Here is a 13,470-nt window from a genome sequence, read left to right as displayed (position 1 = left end):
CTTTTTGTACCCTGAAGCCCCAAATGATCGATCAAAATAATAATAGTGAATATTTGAGTGGATACTTTTCAGGTACAGTGCTAAACACTTTTATATGTATCATTTCACTGTATCTCATAACAATCCCATATGATGGTGTGATGATGACTATTATTATTTTTGATTGCAGAAATTGGGGCTTAGAGAGGGTAAGCCACTTGCCCGTGTTGAACTGGTACTCAAATCTGGGTCTATTTGGCACTAAAGCCTTTGTCCTTAAACACTGGACTACTTGCTGCAGGCCTGTAGGTCAGCACTGAATACTTTCTGGATCCATCTGTGCTCAGGGAGTGATAGAACCAGAAGGTGGTTGGTTGGTTAGTTCCATTTCCTCCTTTATGCCTGTAGACCATCAAGATGGGCCTAAATGTCATGTAGATGTAGCTTCTAAACCTTTTTATTGAGTAGATACTGGTGGGAGCTGAATCACCTACTGTGAGATAGAATGGTAATGAGAGGAAGCAGGGATGACTGTTTCCTCATCTTCCAAGATCAACTAAGAGCCTGCTTCCTCCAAACCCTGACCTGAGCTTTTATCCTAGGGAACCTTAGAGGTCATAGCCACTTGGCGTTATTTCCGGCTTGCAGCTTCCCATATGTATAGGTTTCATTCAGAAGGACATGTTTTCGAGAATCCTGGATTTTATACAAAATTACTGTACTCTCTTTTTCTTCTTTCCTTGACACCAGTCGTTTTAATGTTAGTAACGCCAATGTTCTATGTAGAATATGTTGTATTTTAGTGACAAGGAAACCAGTAAAACATTCGTGAGAAGCTATTACATTCCATGAGAAGGTATTCGTGGGAAGGTATCACATGCCATGCAATGGTATACCATTTTCTTTCTGATGAATCTAATTGTAATCACGCTATTAACTGAATAGTTTGTAAACACCTATTGTGACTAGGCAGGAATCCTAAAAAGGTCCGTTGGTGATTGACCTATAAGCAGAGTGACCAGACGCTGTAAGAAGCAGGCCTAACCAAATGCACCAAAGGGCTGAGAGAAAGATTTCCAGGGCAGGCAAACTGTGGCCCAAGCCTTAAGAGAGGGACAGGGGCCATAGGGCTCAGGTGCAAATGGGGCTGGGAGAAGATATGGTGAGTAGAACTGGAGAGGAGTTGGGGAAGGGTTGCCAACAGAGGAAACAGTCATGAGCATTTCAGAGGGCAGAGCATGTACTAGACACTGGGATGTCCACTCTGGCCTGAACGTGGGGGAGGACGATGGAGTGGCAAGAAAGGAGATGGCCTTGTGGAGTTCAAATTTAATCCTAAACCCTATGGGCAGCCACTGGAGGACTAGGAAGGAAAGCAACATTATCTGATTTGTATTTTAATAAGATCACCCAGGAAACATGTGTGGGCTGGAGTACAAGGCAGAATCAGCTGATAAATACTCCTAGTCCAAAAAATTTGTGGGCATAAAACACCACCAAAGAAAAGCCAATCATTTTTAACTCTGAGCTTCATTTAGACTACATTTTTTTTTTTTGCCCCTTTGATCAGAATTAATAAGAGGTTCTCTTTCTATTCTTCTTCAACATTCTGATGTATTCACACAGAATGACGACTGTGCCTTCCCTCACAACCATTTGAGTCTTTATTTTTTCATCAAATTCATTCAGAGTTTAAACCTTGAATGAATTCATGTGACAAAACACAATGACGGCTGAAATGACTGTTTATAATTCATTATTAGAGAAAAACAAAAGTTCATCAAAATAAAATATTTCAGAAGACAAATGCTAATGTGTTTTTACAGTAGCTTCTAGTCCCACCAGATTAGTAGGTGGGAAATCTGGAGAAAAGATCTTTGAGGGAAACAAGTTGTGAGAATGTGAGAGGAGACAGTCTTGCTGGTGGCACTTGTTGTTTGTGGTAAACGGGAGACCTGCCTTTTCCATGGCATCACAGAAAACTCTGGTTGTGCATGAAATTTCAGCCTGTTTATCAGAATGACTTCTAGTCCAATGCTGTGTGGCTATGTTTCCGTTTTTTTTCTAATCCTTGCAAAGAACGCTATCTTTTTAGGTCTACCTCCATGTGAATGTACATCAGATTGCTCTTTTGGGGAAGGAAGAGGGTATATTGTTCAAATTCTAGATTGTTTCCTATTACTTCTTAGTAGTTTTCTTTTGCATTTCTCTCCCCATCTTTCCTTCAACTTCTTAACTTCTTTTCCATAATTTTATAAGATCATTTAAAATTGCCTTCAAGAATTCAGATTTGCCATTATATAATCATTTCCTGGAAATGCAAAAACACAATAACAACAAGAAGTGATGTAAATGCCCTGGAGGTGAATGATGGGCCTGAGAGACTATTTGATTTTGAACAGAGGATGAGAAGCACATTCTCAAGGAAACCTTATCATAAGTGTAGTCTGTTGATGAGGACTGTTTGTTCTCATTACCTTATAATTAAAGTCCAGTCAAAAGAAAAGACACTTGTGTCTTTCAAAAGACAAAATTATTATAAGCAATTTGACTGGCTAAGTAGTGGGCCCTAGCCCTGGGCTGCTTCTGTCTACCCTGTACTGACTACCAGTTAATACGGAGCAAGCAGGAAGTAGCTAAGACTAAGACTAAATCGTAAAACTATACCTCTTGAACTCTTATTCTGCAAAATTTTCATAAGCCTTCTGGTTTAAAAAAATTATTTGGAAATAATTTCAAGTCTACAGAAAAGTTACAAGAATAAAAATAGTGCAGACAAAACTCTGATGCCCTTTGCTTAGATTTACTTACTGTTAACATTTTACCACATTTGTTTTATCGTTGGAGAGTAAGTGCAAACATTATGGTCCTCCAATTCTAAATTCTTGAGTGTGTACTTCTGAAAAATAAGGAGTTGTTTGTTGTTTGACAGGTTCTCACTCTGTCACCCAGGCTGGAGTGTAGTGGAGCTATCACGGCTCACTAGAGCCTTGACCTCCCAGGTTCAACTGATCCTCCCACCTCAGCCTCCCGAGTGGCTAGGACCCCAGGCATATGCCACCAAGCCTAGCATTTTTCGTTGAGACAGGGTCTCACTTTGTCACCCAGGCTGGTCTCAAACTCCTGAGCTCAAGTGATTCTCCTGCCTTGGCTTCCCAAAGTGCTACGATTACAGGTGTGAGCCACCACACCCAACCAGATAAGGATATTCTCATATATAACCACAATACCCCTATCAACTCAGATTTAACAGTGATACAATAATTTTATCTAATGTATTATTTGTGCCCAATTTTTGGTCTTATAATATTCTTCATCCTGTCCTCTTCCTCCACTAAAGAATGCAATCTATGATCAGGTGTTATATTTAGTTGTCCCGTCTCTTTTGTTTCCTTTAACCTGGGATATATCTAAAACCTTTATGTTTTATGACAGTGACTTTTTTAAGAGTACAGTATTCCTCCTTTTTAATTATACATTCCTCATTTGGGGTTTCTTTGATGCTTCCTTAGAGAAACCCAAAAGCAAGATTCGGGTTATGCTTTCCCGGCCAAAATATCACATATGTATGTGATGTTGTGTCCTCAGGGCCTCATGCGGGGAGACACACGAGATCCATCCGCTCATTGGTGGCCATGTTTCTGACCCCCCCACTCCAGGTGTTACCCAACTCCTCTGCCATATAATTACCATTATTTCCCTTGCACTAAGAAGCAATCTGTGGGGAGACCTAAAACCGTGCAAATATTTTGGCCCTTATCAAAATTTCCCCTAGATATAGCATCAGTGATGTTTCTTCACAAACCTGCCTCATAAAGAGATTTTTGATGCTAAAGAATCCCTGAAGCCCTGCCTGTATATTTCATCATTTCAAGATGAAAAGTCACAGCTAAAGCATGGTCACAGTGTCCTCAGTCCAGGCTGTGGTTTTATGAAAATTGCATTGGTCATCAGTGTGCCTAGAGGCAGAGAAGAAAAGACACTGAGCTTGGAGTCAGTGGACCAAGGTTTGAGTTCTGCCTTCAACACCTGGTGATCATCTGACCTACAGAAAGTTGCTTCATTACTTTACACCTTAATCTCCCCTTCTAGCAAGTGGGATAAATGATATGAGATAAAAACACTCCAAGCTGGGAAATGATATATAAGAGTGAAGAAGAGAGGAAAGAGACTTATATTTATTGGATATCTGCAATATGCCCATGTTTTCACCTTTGTTTTCTCATTTTACACAGATATTAACCTAGTCCCATTTTACAAATAGGAAACAGGATCAACAGGAGTCCTGTGCTGGGCGCGAGGGCTCACACGTGTAATCCCAGCACTTTGGGAGGCCGAGGCAGGTGGATCACTTGAAGTCAGGAGTTCAAGGCCAGCCTGGCCAACATGACGAAACCCATCTCTCCCAAAAAAAAAAAAAATTAGCCAGGTGTGGTGGTGCGTGCCTATAAACCCAGCTACTCTAGGGGGCTGAGGTACAAAAATTGCTTTAACCTGGGAGGCAGAGGTTTCTGTGAGCTGAGATCGCACCCCTGCACTCTAGCCTGGGCAACAGAATGAGACTTTGTCTCAAAAAAATGAAAATAAAGAGGAGTCTTGAAACTTGCTTAAGGTCAGTTTAGTTTATCAAACAGCTTGTGCCTGCTTTTACCAGGTCGTTGGCTAGACATCTAGGAAACAAAGGTAAATAAGACCCAGTCCCTGTCCTGAAGGCACACAGAGAAAAAACAGATATTAAACACATTATACCCACAGTAAGTCCAAACTAGAGGTATATATCATGTTCCACATGTCTTCAGTCAAGAAATATTTAGAAAGCATCGAATAATCTGGCAAAAGACAGACAGAGCCTCTGCTGTGGTTGAATTTACATTTATCGGGAGGGAGACAGACATTAAACAAATCCACGAATAAGACAATTGTATAGAGTGATATGTTCTCGAGAAGAAACTAAAAAACAGTGATATGTTCAAGAACATGGGGAAGTGTAGAGAATGTACCAGTCTTGGTGTGAGTAACTCCGTCTGCAAAGAGGTGTTGCTCAGTCATTGAGTGTTTTGCTCAAGATCACACAACTAGTAAGTGGTCAAGCTGGAATTCGAATCCAAGTTGGTCTGATTTTAACCAGTGCTGATTTTTTTTTTTTTTCCTATTACCCTACCACCTCTGTTTTCACATCCCAGACTTAATCCTTTAGGAAATCCTTGCAGCATACCCACGATTTGACTACTTCTCATGACCTCCACTGCTACCACTCTATCTGAGCCACCATCATAGCTTGTCCTGGACATTTTGCAGTATCTTACTATCTGGCCTTCCTACACCCATTGTGGTTTAACAGCCCCTACAGTCTACTTATAGCAGCCAGAGTGATCTCTTTAAAATAAAATCCAGCTGGGCACAGTGGCTCACACCTGTCATCTCAACACTTTGGGAGGCTGAGACGTATAGATTGCTTGGGCTCACTGAGTTCAAGACCAGTCTGGGCAACATGGTGAAACCCTGTCTCTACAAAAAATACAAAAATTAGCCAGGCATGGTGGTGTGTGCCTGTGGGTCCTTGCTACTTGGGAGGCTGAGGTGGGACGATGGCTTGAGCCCAGGAGGTGGAGGTTGCAGTGAGCCAAGATCGCACCACTGCACTCCAGCCTGGGTGACAGAGCGAGACTGTCTCAGAAAAAAAAAAAGAAAAAAAGAAAAAAAAAAAAATCCAGTTACTTCACTGCTATGCTAAAAATTCTCCCATGGCTTCTCATCTCTTTCACAATGAAACCATGAGTTCTTATGACCCTCAATGTTCTGATTTCAAACTTCCACGTTATCATATTCCCTCCCCGCCTTCCTACTTCCTTGCGGTTCTGGAAATACCTTGAGGACGCCTTCACTTCAGGGCCTTGCACTTGTGCCTTCAGTCTCAAAGGCTCTTCACCCAGATATCCTTTTGGCCAACTCCGTCTCTGTTCAGATCTTTGGTTATAAGTCACCACATCAAAGGGGCCTTTCTTGAGAACCCATCTGCAGGCTCAGCCTCTATCAGCTTTTACCCAGGTATTTTTTTCATCTTCCTTTTTTATCATCGCCTGCCAATACTGTACACCTTTTTGTTATTATTATTTGTTTGTGGTCTATATCCCCCTACTGAAATGTAAGCTCTGTAAGATGAGGGACTCTGTTTTTATTCACAATGAATTTTATTCATTAAGTTCCCATTGCCTAAAACATTGTTCTAGTAGGTGCTCAGGAAATAGTTTAGTGTTAAGTGAATGCCTTTTGTGAGATTACACTGTTTTTCTTTTTGTTCCTTGAACGTTAACATACAAATTCCACATCTTTGGAGGTAGGTTATTTACAAGATTATCAGCCAACATTTATCAAGGATCTTTGTGTAGAGCACCATATTTTGAACTCCTTCATTTTGGATTTTGATGCTAAGATTTATATGTATTGTTATTACAGGGCCTCTTTTCATTGCTGTGTAACCAGGGATCTCTGTACCATCAGAACGATTCCTTTTTCCTGAAATTTCTAGAAAGTCTAAGGGTTTCTGCCAAGTAGATAATCAAGGGCCTTTATGTGGAAAAGCTAATTTCATGCTCTGCAAGTAAAGTAATACACACTCCAAAACTAGAATATAGGTGTATAATTATTTAGGTTTTTGTATACCAGAACCTGAAATAGTAGATGAATACACAGATTTCAGGCAAAGAAGTTTTCCTAATATTCTTCATAGGAGCCCCAGCTTCTGCCTTAAGAGTGTGTGCTGGCTACACGGTTGAATTTAATGCTCAGTAAAGGCAGATGTGACACCATGTCTGAAATCTCATACTGTGCAAATATATTAGACCCTGGTGTCTTCTGGGTTTACATTTTCCCAAGTCATTGTCTTGTGATATTCTGGTCATTTTTCCGTTGAAAAGCATGTTTAGTACACAGATGATGACACCTGAAAGATGCCCTACCATGTTAAGTTCCAAGGTTCAATCCCTGATTCTTCAATACTGCCATGCAGTTTCAGGCATCTTTCTTTCCACTACTCCATGGCCATAAGCATTCCTCTTCTGAATCAAGCACCCCTGAATTGTACTATGAAGTCCAGTTATCTAAGCAAGCTTCTCCAGTGGGTGAGAAAAAAGATACCAAGTTGTCGGGCCTGGGTGTGGTGGTTCACGCCTGTAATCCCAGCACTTTGGGAGGCCGAGGCAGGCAGATCACCTGAAGTCAGGAGTTCAAGACCAGCCTGACCAACATGGAGAAACCCCGTTTCTACTAAAGATACAAAATTAGCTGGGTGTGGTGGCAGGCCCCTGTAATCCCAGCTACTTGGGAGACTGAGGCAGGGGAATTGCTTGAACCAGGGAGGTAGAGGTTGCAGTGAACCGAGATGGCGCCATTGCATTCCAGCCTGGGCGACAGAGCGAGACTCCATCTCAAAAAAAAAAAAAAGATACCAAGTTGTCTCCAGTGATTTTATTTTTTTTTATTTTTATTTTTTTAAATAGGCTAAGCAAGGAAGCACCAACAGCTATGCTTTATGGCCTAATTAATTATTTGCCATTTGGGAATTCTAAATCTGAAGACCAGGATACTTGCCCACACCTGCAGCTCTCAAGGTCAGGTTGTTTCTGAGCTGGCAGTATTTGTAATGGGAAATTGTTGAGCTTGAGCAACTTGAAAAATGTGTTCTGCCCACAGTTTCCTATAAAAGTATGAGTATCTTCTTGACCTGTTTCCCATAATGTTTTCCTGAGTAAGCAGAATAAATCAATTAATTATCACTTGTTGGGGTTTTTTCTTTCTTTCTTTTTTTTTTTTTTTCTTTTTTTTTGAGACGGAGTCTCGCTCTGTCGCCCAAGCTAGAGTGCAGTGGCGTGATCTCTGCTCACTGCCAGCTCCGCCTCCTGAGTTCATGCCATTCTCCTGCCTCAGCCTCCTGAGTAGCTGAGACTACAGGTGCCCACCACCACGCTCAGCTAATTTTTTGTATTTTTAGTAGAGATGGGGTTTCACCGTGTTAGCCAGGATGGTCTCCTGACCTCATGATCCGCCCGCCTCGGGCTCCCAAAGTGCTGGGATTACAGGCGTGAGACGCCGCGCCCAGCCACTTTTTGGGCTTTATTTAACAGTTTAAGGGTGTACCTAGATGGCTTTTTGATATCTAAGATATTTCTTTACCTTCACATAACTTGGAATATTTATTTTTAAATCATTGGCAAGTAGCAATAAGTATGCCTGTTTAGATAGGTGGTCTTATATATGCTTCAGAAATTCTAAAATTTTGGCTCGAATGTTCATATTATCAACTTCTTGGTGTAATTAATTTTCTGGATCATAGCAGTGGAAAGAGACCCCAGTACTCTTCTTCAGTGCTGTCCATAATGAAGTGTCTTTTGCCAACTCATTCAATAGATATTAATTGTGTCCCTGCTATGTACCAAGTACTGTTCTAAAGCATTAAAAATATAGTGGTGAATATGACCAAGTCTTCATGGAGTTTGTGTTCTAGAAATGGATACACAGCCTGGTGAATGGATTCAGTTTTCTGTACCGTTTTGCCTCCCTCCTGCCACTCTTCACACATTTCCAGCATTTGAACCATCCTGAGCTATGCAGTTCCCTGAAAAACATCATGCTCTTCTGTGGCTCCGTTTCTTGGCTCCTGCTGTTCCCTTATTTGTTTACAATCAGGCAAATTCTTGCACTTCATTTAAGACTTAGCTCAAATGCTGTTTCATCTTTGAACCCTCCACTAGGCCATAACTGTTAACTGCCTTGATTTTAAACCATTGTGGAAATAAATATCCTTTCTAGAAAAGAATTTACATTTCTTAGCTGGAAAAACATAACCCAACTTGGAATTCCTGAGTATGCTTCTCTTGACCCCACCCCTTGATCTGGGGGTTCTCTAGACTATCTCTGTGGTTTAGCTGCATGAAGAGTTAACTTGTGGCACCACCAAGTGGTTCCGTCAGGCAGTGCAACTTAGTTCTCCTACAAGATCAAAGAAGTCCAATTTATACCATGTACCTATGAAGGGAGGGAAGAAGATGGCAGAAAGGATGGAAGAAAGGAACAAAGAATTATAATGCAATTGAGAAGTGTAATGATTGGACCATCTCTACCTCTAGAAGCTTAAAATCTTACAATACCTTTAGCAGGCTTGCGATCTATATTTGGGATTTTTTTTTAAATCTTCACTATTTTGTGACCTTTAAACCTAACACATAGAAATGAGAAATGGTTTGCTTATGTTCCTTCATTATGTGAGACCAGAGTATTTGCATATACTCGTTTTTTCCTTACTACTCAGCTTTGCTCTGGGGAATAACCTTTTCTTTACTGACCCATTGTGAGAGCCTCATTGAACTCTGCATTTCCTACTCGGTCTGAGTCTGAGATCTCACCATAGCATGTGCTCTCATAGACTATATCCTTGTGGCAAAATGGTTCTTAAAAGATTTGACAAAAAAAATTTTTTTTGCTAAGTGAGGGATAAATGTATAGTGATAATCCCAATAAACAAATTCTCAGAAATCAAAAGTTACCTAATCAAAGTTGGCTCAAATATTGAAGTACTTCAGTGAAATTGGTTTACTTAGTATGAGTTCATGCCTGCAGGGACAGGGAAACAGAAAGATGGAGAGTGACAGCACTCCATCTGGGGTTCTTGGTTCTAATGGGGAGGCTGAGGTTTCATCTAACCTGTCAAGGAGAGTGGGTTGCATTCCTTGACTTACACTTTGGAGTGGGAAAAATGCAAAGCACACACATACACACAAATCCAGAGATATGAGACCACTCTTTCTAGGTCTCAGCATGAAGCAAATCCATAGAATGGAACAGATCTCAATTTGATTGAACTTTTAAGATTTTGACCACCATGTGTTAGAACCATTCCTTTTCTTTAATAGAAGTGTCATTGGGCCAGGTGTGGTAGCTCACGCTTGTCATCCCAACACTTGGGGAGGCTGAGGTGGGAGGACCACATGAGCCCAGAAGTTTGAGACCAGCCTGGGCAACATGTTGAAACTTTGTCTCTACAAACAAATTTATTTATTTATTTATTTATTTTTTATTTATTTATTTTTTTTGAGACGGAGTCTCGCTCTGTCATCCGGGCTGGAGTGCAGTGGCCGGATCTCAGCTCACTGCAAGCTCCGCCTCCCGGGTTCACGCCATTCTCCTGCCTCAGCCTCCCGAGTAGCTGGGACTACAGGCGCCCGCCACCTTCTACAAACAAATTTAAAATTAGCTGGGCATGGAGTTGCACGCCCGTGGTCCCAGCTACTCAGAAGGCTGAGACCGGAGGATCACTTGAGCCCAAGAGGTCAAGGCTGCAGTGAGCTATGATCGTGTCACCACACTCCAGCCTAAGCAACAAGCAAAACCCTGCCAAAAAAAAAAAAAAAAAAGAAAGAAAGAAAGAAAAGAAAAAAGAAAAGAAGTATCATTGCAATGATACTTCACACATGTGAGATAAACAATACATTCACCCTTTGTTGAACTACCATGCCCAGGTTATTTCAAACTATGGAAGGATCTCTTGTATCATGACTCAGGACTTGTTATAACAAGGTTTCCTTATACTCTGTGTTGAATCACATCCAAAATGCAGAAAGCATAAGCAATAAAGAACCTAACATTATTGAAGTTCCTCTAAAGGTCATGTCCAGATTTGTCACCCCACACCCATCCAGTCAGGTGTCTTTTAGTTACTCAAATGGTTTCCATATTGTTAGACTGTGTTCCCTCTAAAAAAGAAGAAAAGGGGAGGTGGTTCTGTCTTTTATATCAATAAAATTCTTCATAAAACTCAGAAGTAGAATGGTGAGAAACTAGGGAAGAAAAGTAGTAATGCAAGGCTGAGAAAATAAGATGTCTGTTTAAGAAGGATCAAAGCTGACAGAACAAACTTAATTAGCCATGAATTATAGAGAAAGTTGGTATTATCCCGTTAGGAGAGTAAAGTATCAAACATCTCCTACTTGGTGGTTCTGTCTCAATGTTCAGTTTACTAAGTGGAAAAAATATCCTATCCTGAATCTGTGCTATCTAGATTATTTAATGCTTTCCTTTCTAAAGATTCAAAAAGGTAGATTTCTGCTTATTTTTAATACTTTCTCTGGTCTCAAACTCTGTTTTATGGAGAGATTGGTTTGTTACAATTTGTTTTATGGTATCATATGTTCTATCACGTTGGCTTTAGATAGCCACTTCTCTTTTCTTCTCTCTCTGTAAAGATACAGATGTTTCTGCCACTAAAAGCAGTCAAGCACCCCTGTACATTCTGAGTTTGTGGCCTGACTAATCAATGGCATGTTTTCTGGGGCGGGTGTTACCTTTCTAGAGTGTCCTGCCATACTTCGTAGCTACAAAACTGGCTAAAATCCGAAAGCCAACTTTGGATAAGCCCACTCCGGAGACATTTGTGAAGTCTGCAATTAAAACAGTCGGCCTGCAATCCCGAACCAATGGATACCTGATCCATGTTCTTATGGTAGGTAGATTGTTTGAGTCGCAAATCAGTACTTTCTGGCTTGGGGTTTCTTTCCCATTGAGTTACAGGATAGTATGTAATAGATTAGCATATATACATTGTCCAGCCATAGTAACAAGACATCTATGTCCTGTTATAATCATAATGGTTGTATACCCAAGAACTTTACAATCTACCTCTAAATAAAAACAACACTATAATAAAATGTTAAATCATATGCTTCAATTTAGCCCAAATTGTAGGCTATAATTACGTATCTCTTGCATTGTTTCCCTAGGGATGGATAATCTCAAACCTGCCTTCTTGGATTTATTTGAAAATAGCCATGAATATGAACAAGGTTACACGGGCTCACTATCTGAAGAAAATCAAGAAGAACTAAGCATTGATAACTGCATTGTAACTTGGCCAGATGCTCCAGCATATGCACGTTCACTGCAAGGCACCCTACTGATTTTGAAAATCTGAAGTTGTCATTTCAATAGTTATTAACGTGACTAAATGTTATCTTAACTAAGAGAAAAACAGAAGTTGCTTTTAGGGGTTTCTGACATATATTCTGGATACTACCAGAGGTAATTTTGAAGTTTAATATAAATGCTCATATCAAATGAATATAGAATATTGTTGAGAACAGCTAATAGGAAGAAATACTATTATAGCAAATCACAGAATGATAGACTCAAACATAAAACTCGGCAGTTTTATCTGCTTCAAAGTGCCATTGACCATTATTCCTGTATTTTCTCTGAAGCTGATTATAAAAACCAATGTCCAGCTACTCTTTTGTGTTTGACACTTTGAAGAAATGGAGATTGATTTGATTTGTTTATAAGCAGACACACTGCAATTTACAAAGATCTCTTTAAGGTTTTATAAAATTATCTTCCAGTTTGTACATTTATATGGAATTGTTCTTTATCAAGGGTAGCTAATGACGTGAAAATAATTGTGAATATGGAGTTATTTCTGACACATGAAACCCACCAAACTATGCTTTCTTATAATGCATATTTCTTCTCAGTTTAAATGTATGTAAATATCAAAGCTATATGGTATGATTTATAAAGATAAATGGGCCAAAGTGCACATTGAGACTGGCACCCATCTATGGTACCACTGAAACCCTGACCCAGAAAAGTGGCTTGCTTGGACACCCAGTCTTCTTTGTTTCTGCATTTAACCAATATTGATCACACATGTGACACAGGCTAGTCCTATGAAAGTAATGACTTCATAAAAATGGCATTATAATTTTTAAATTGATACTCTGTAGGTAGGTGCTGATATAATTAGTTTTAATAAAACATGCTGTAACCATGGTATACAACAAAAATACATTTATTTGGTGATTGAAATTAAGGCCATATTTACAATGACTTAATATAAGGCTGACTTTTATCCTGCTTCATAACTTGTACGGGGAACTCACCAAGAAAGAATTCAATACTGTGAAATATGCAACAAGAAGATTGGCCTTTACCTAGGCTGTGGTTCCTAAGCTCTGAGTTTTAAGCACCTGTAGATTTGTATTAAAAAAAAGAAAAAATGGGGCCTTAGTTTCTGGCTTTTAATTTTGCCAGCTAAGGACATAAAACAAAAACAAACAAGCAAAAACAAATAACCATCTGCTATCAGCATCATTATGTAAAAGAAAATATATTTTAGCCCCTAAAATTAGGAAGAATGTAATCTCAGAATAAAGATTGTCCTTTAAATTGAATAAACATAGCTTTATGAAAAACACATTGTTTGCCCTTTTTTCCTCTCATTTTATTGTAGAAATGGTGACACCACAATGACGTGGGTGGTATTGTATCTGCTTTCACATGTTGGTTGGTTGGTTGGTTGGTTGGTTGGTGAGTTGGTTTTGGTGTAGTAGTCGGTAGTGGTGGTAGATAGAGGAGGGATTCGTTTGCAAGTATATAAAATACTTTTTCTTTTATCCCAGTTAGAAAATACTTGTAGGCTAAGCACAGTGGCTTACACCTGTAAAC

The 13,470-nt window shown here is 39.8% G+C and overlaps 1 protein-coding gene across 1 annotated transcript in view; it reads left to right on the top strand.

Annotated features, from left to right (window-relative positions):
• The window catches only part of HSD17B12 (hydroxysteroid 17-beta dehydrogenase 12), a 168,507-nt gene extending 155,290 nt beyond the window's left edge, over positions 1–13,217 (top strand). Inside the window, exons 10-11 of the mRNA XM_050758246.1 lie at positions 11,324–11,473; positions 11,751–13,217. Coding sequence (XP_050614203.1) covers positions 11,324–11,473; positions 11,751–11,855 — 255 coding nt within the window. The 3' untranslated portion in view covers positions 11,856–13,217. The remainder of the gene's footprint in view (positions 1–11,323; positions 11,474–11,750) is intronic.
• Positions 13,218–13,470: the final 253 nt, after the last annotated feature.

This window comes from Macaca thibetana, chromosome 14 (genome assembly GCF_024542745.1).
Source record: "Macaca thibetana thibetana isolate TM-01 chromosome 14, ASM2454274v1, whole genome shotgun sequence".
NCBI lineage: Eukaryota > Metazoa > Chordata > Mammalia > Primates > Cercopithecidae > Macaca > Macaca thibetana.
The sequence above is the reverse complement of the archived record's forward strand: the minus strand, read 5'-3'. Positions and strand labels throughout refer to the sequence as shown.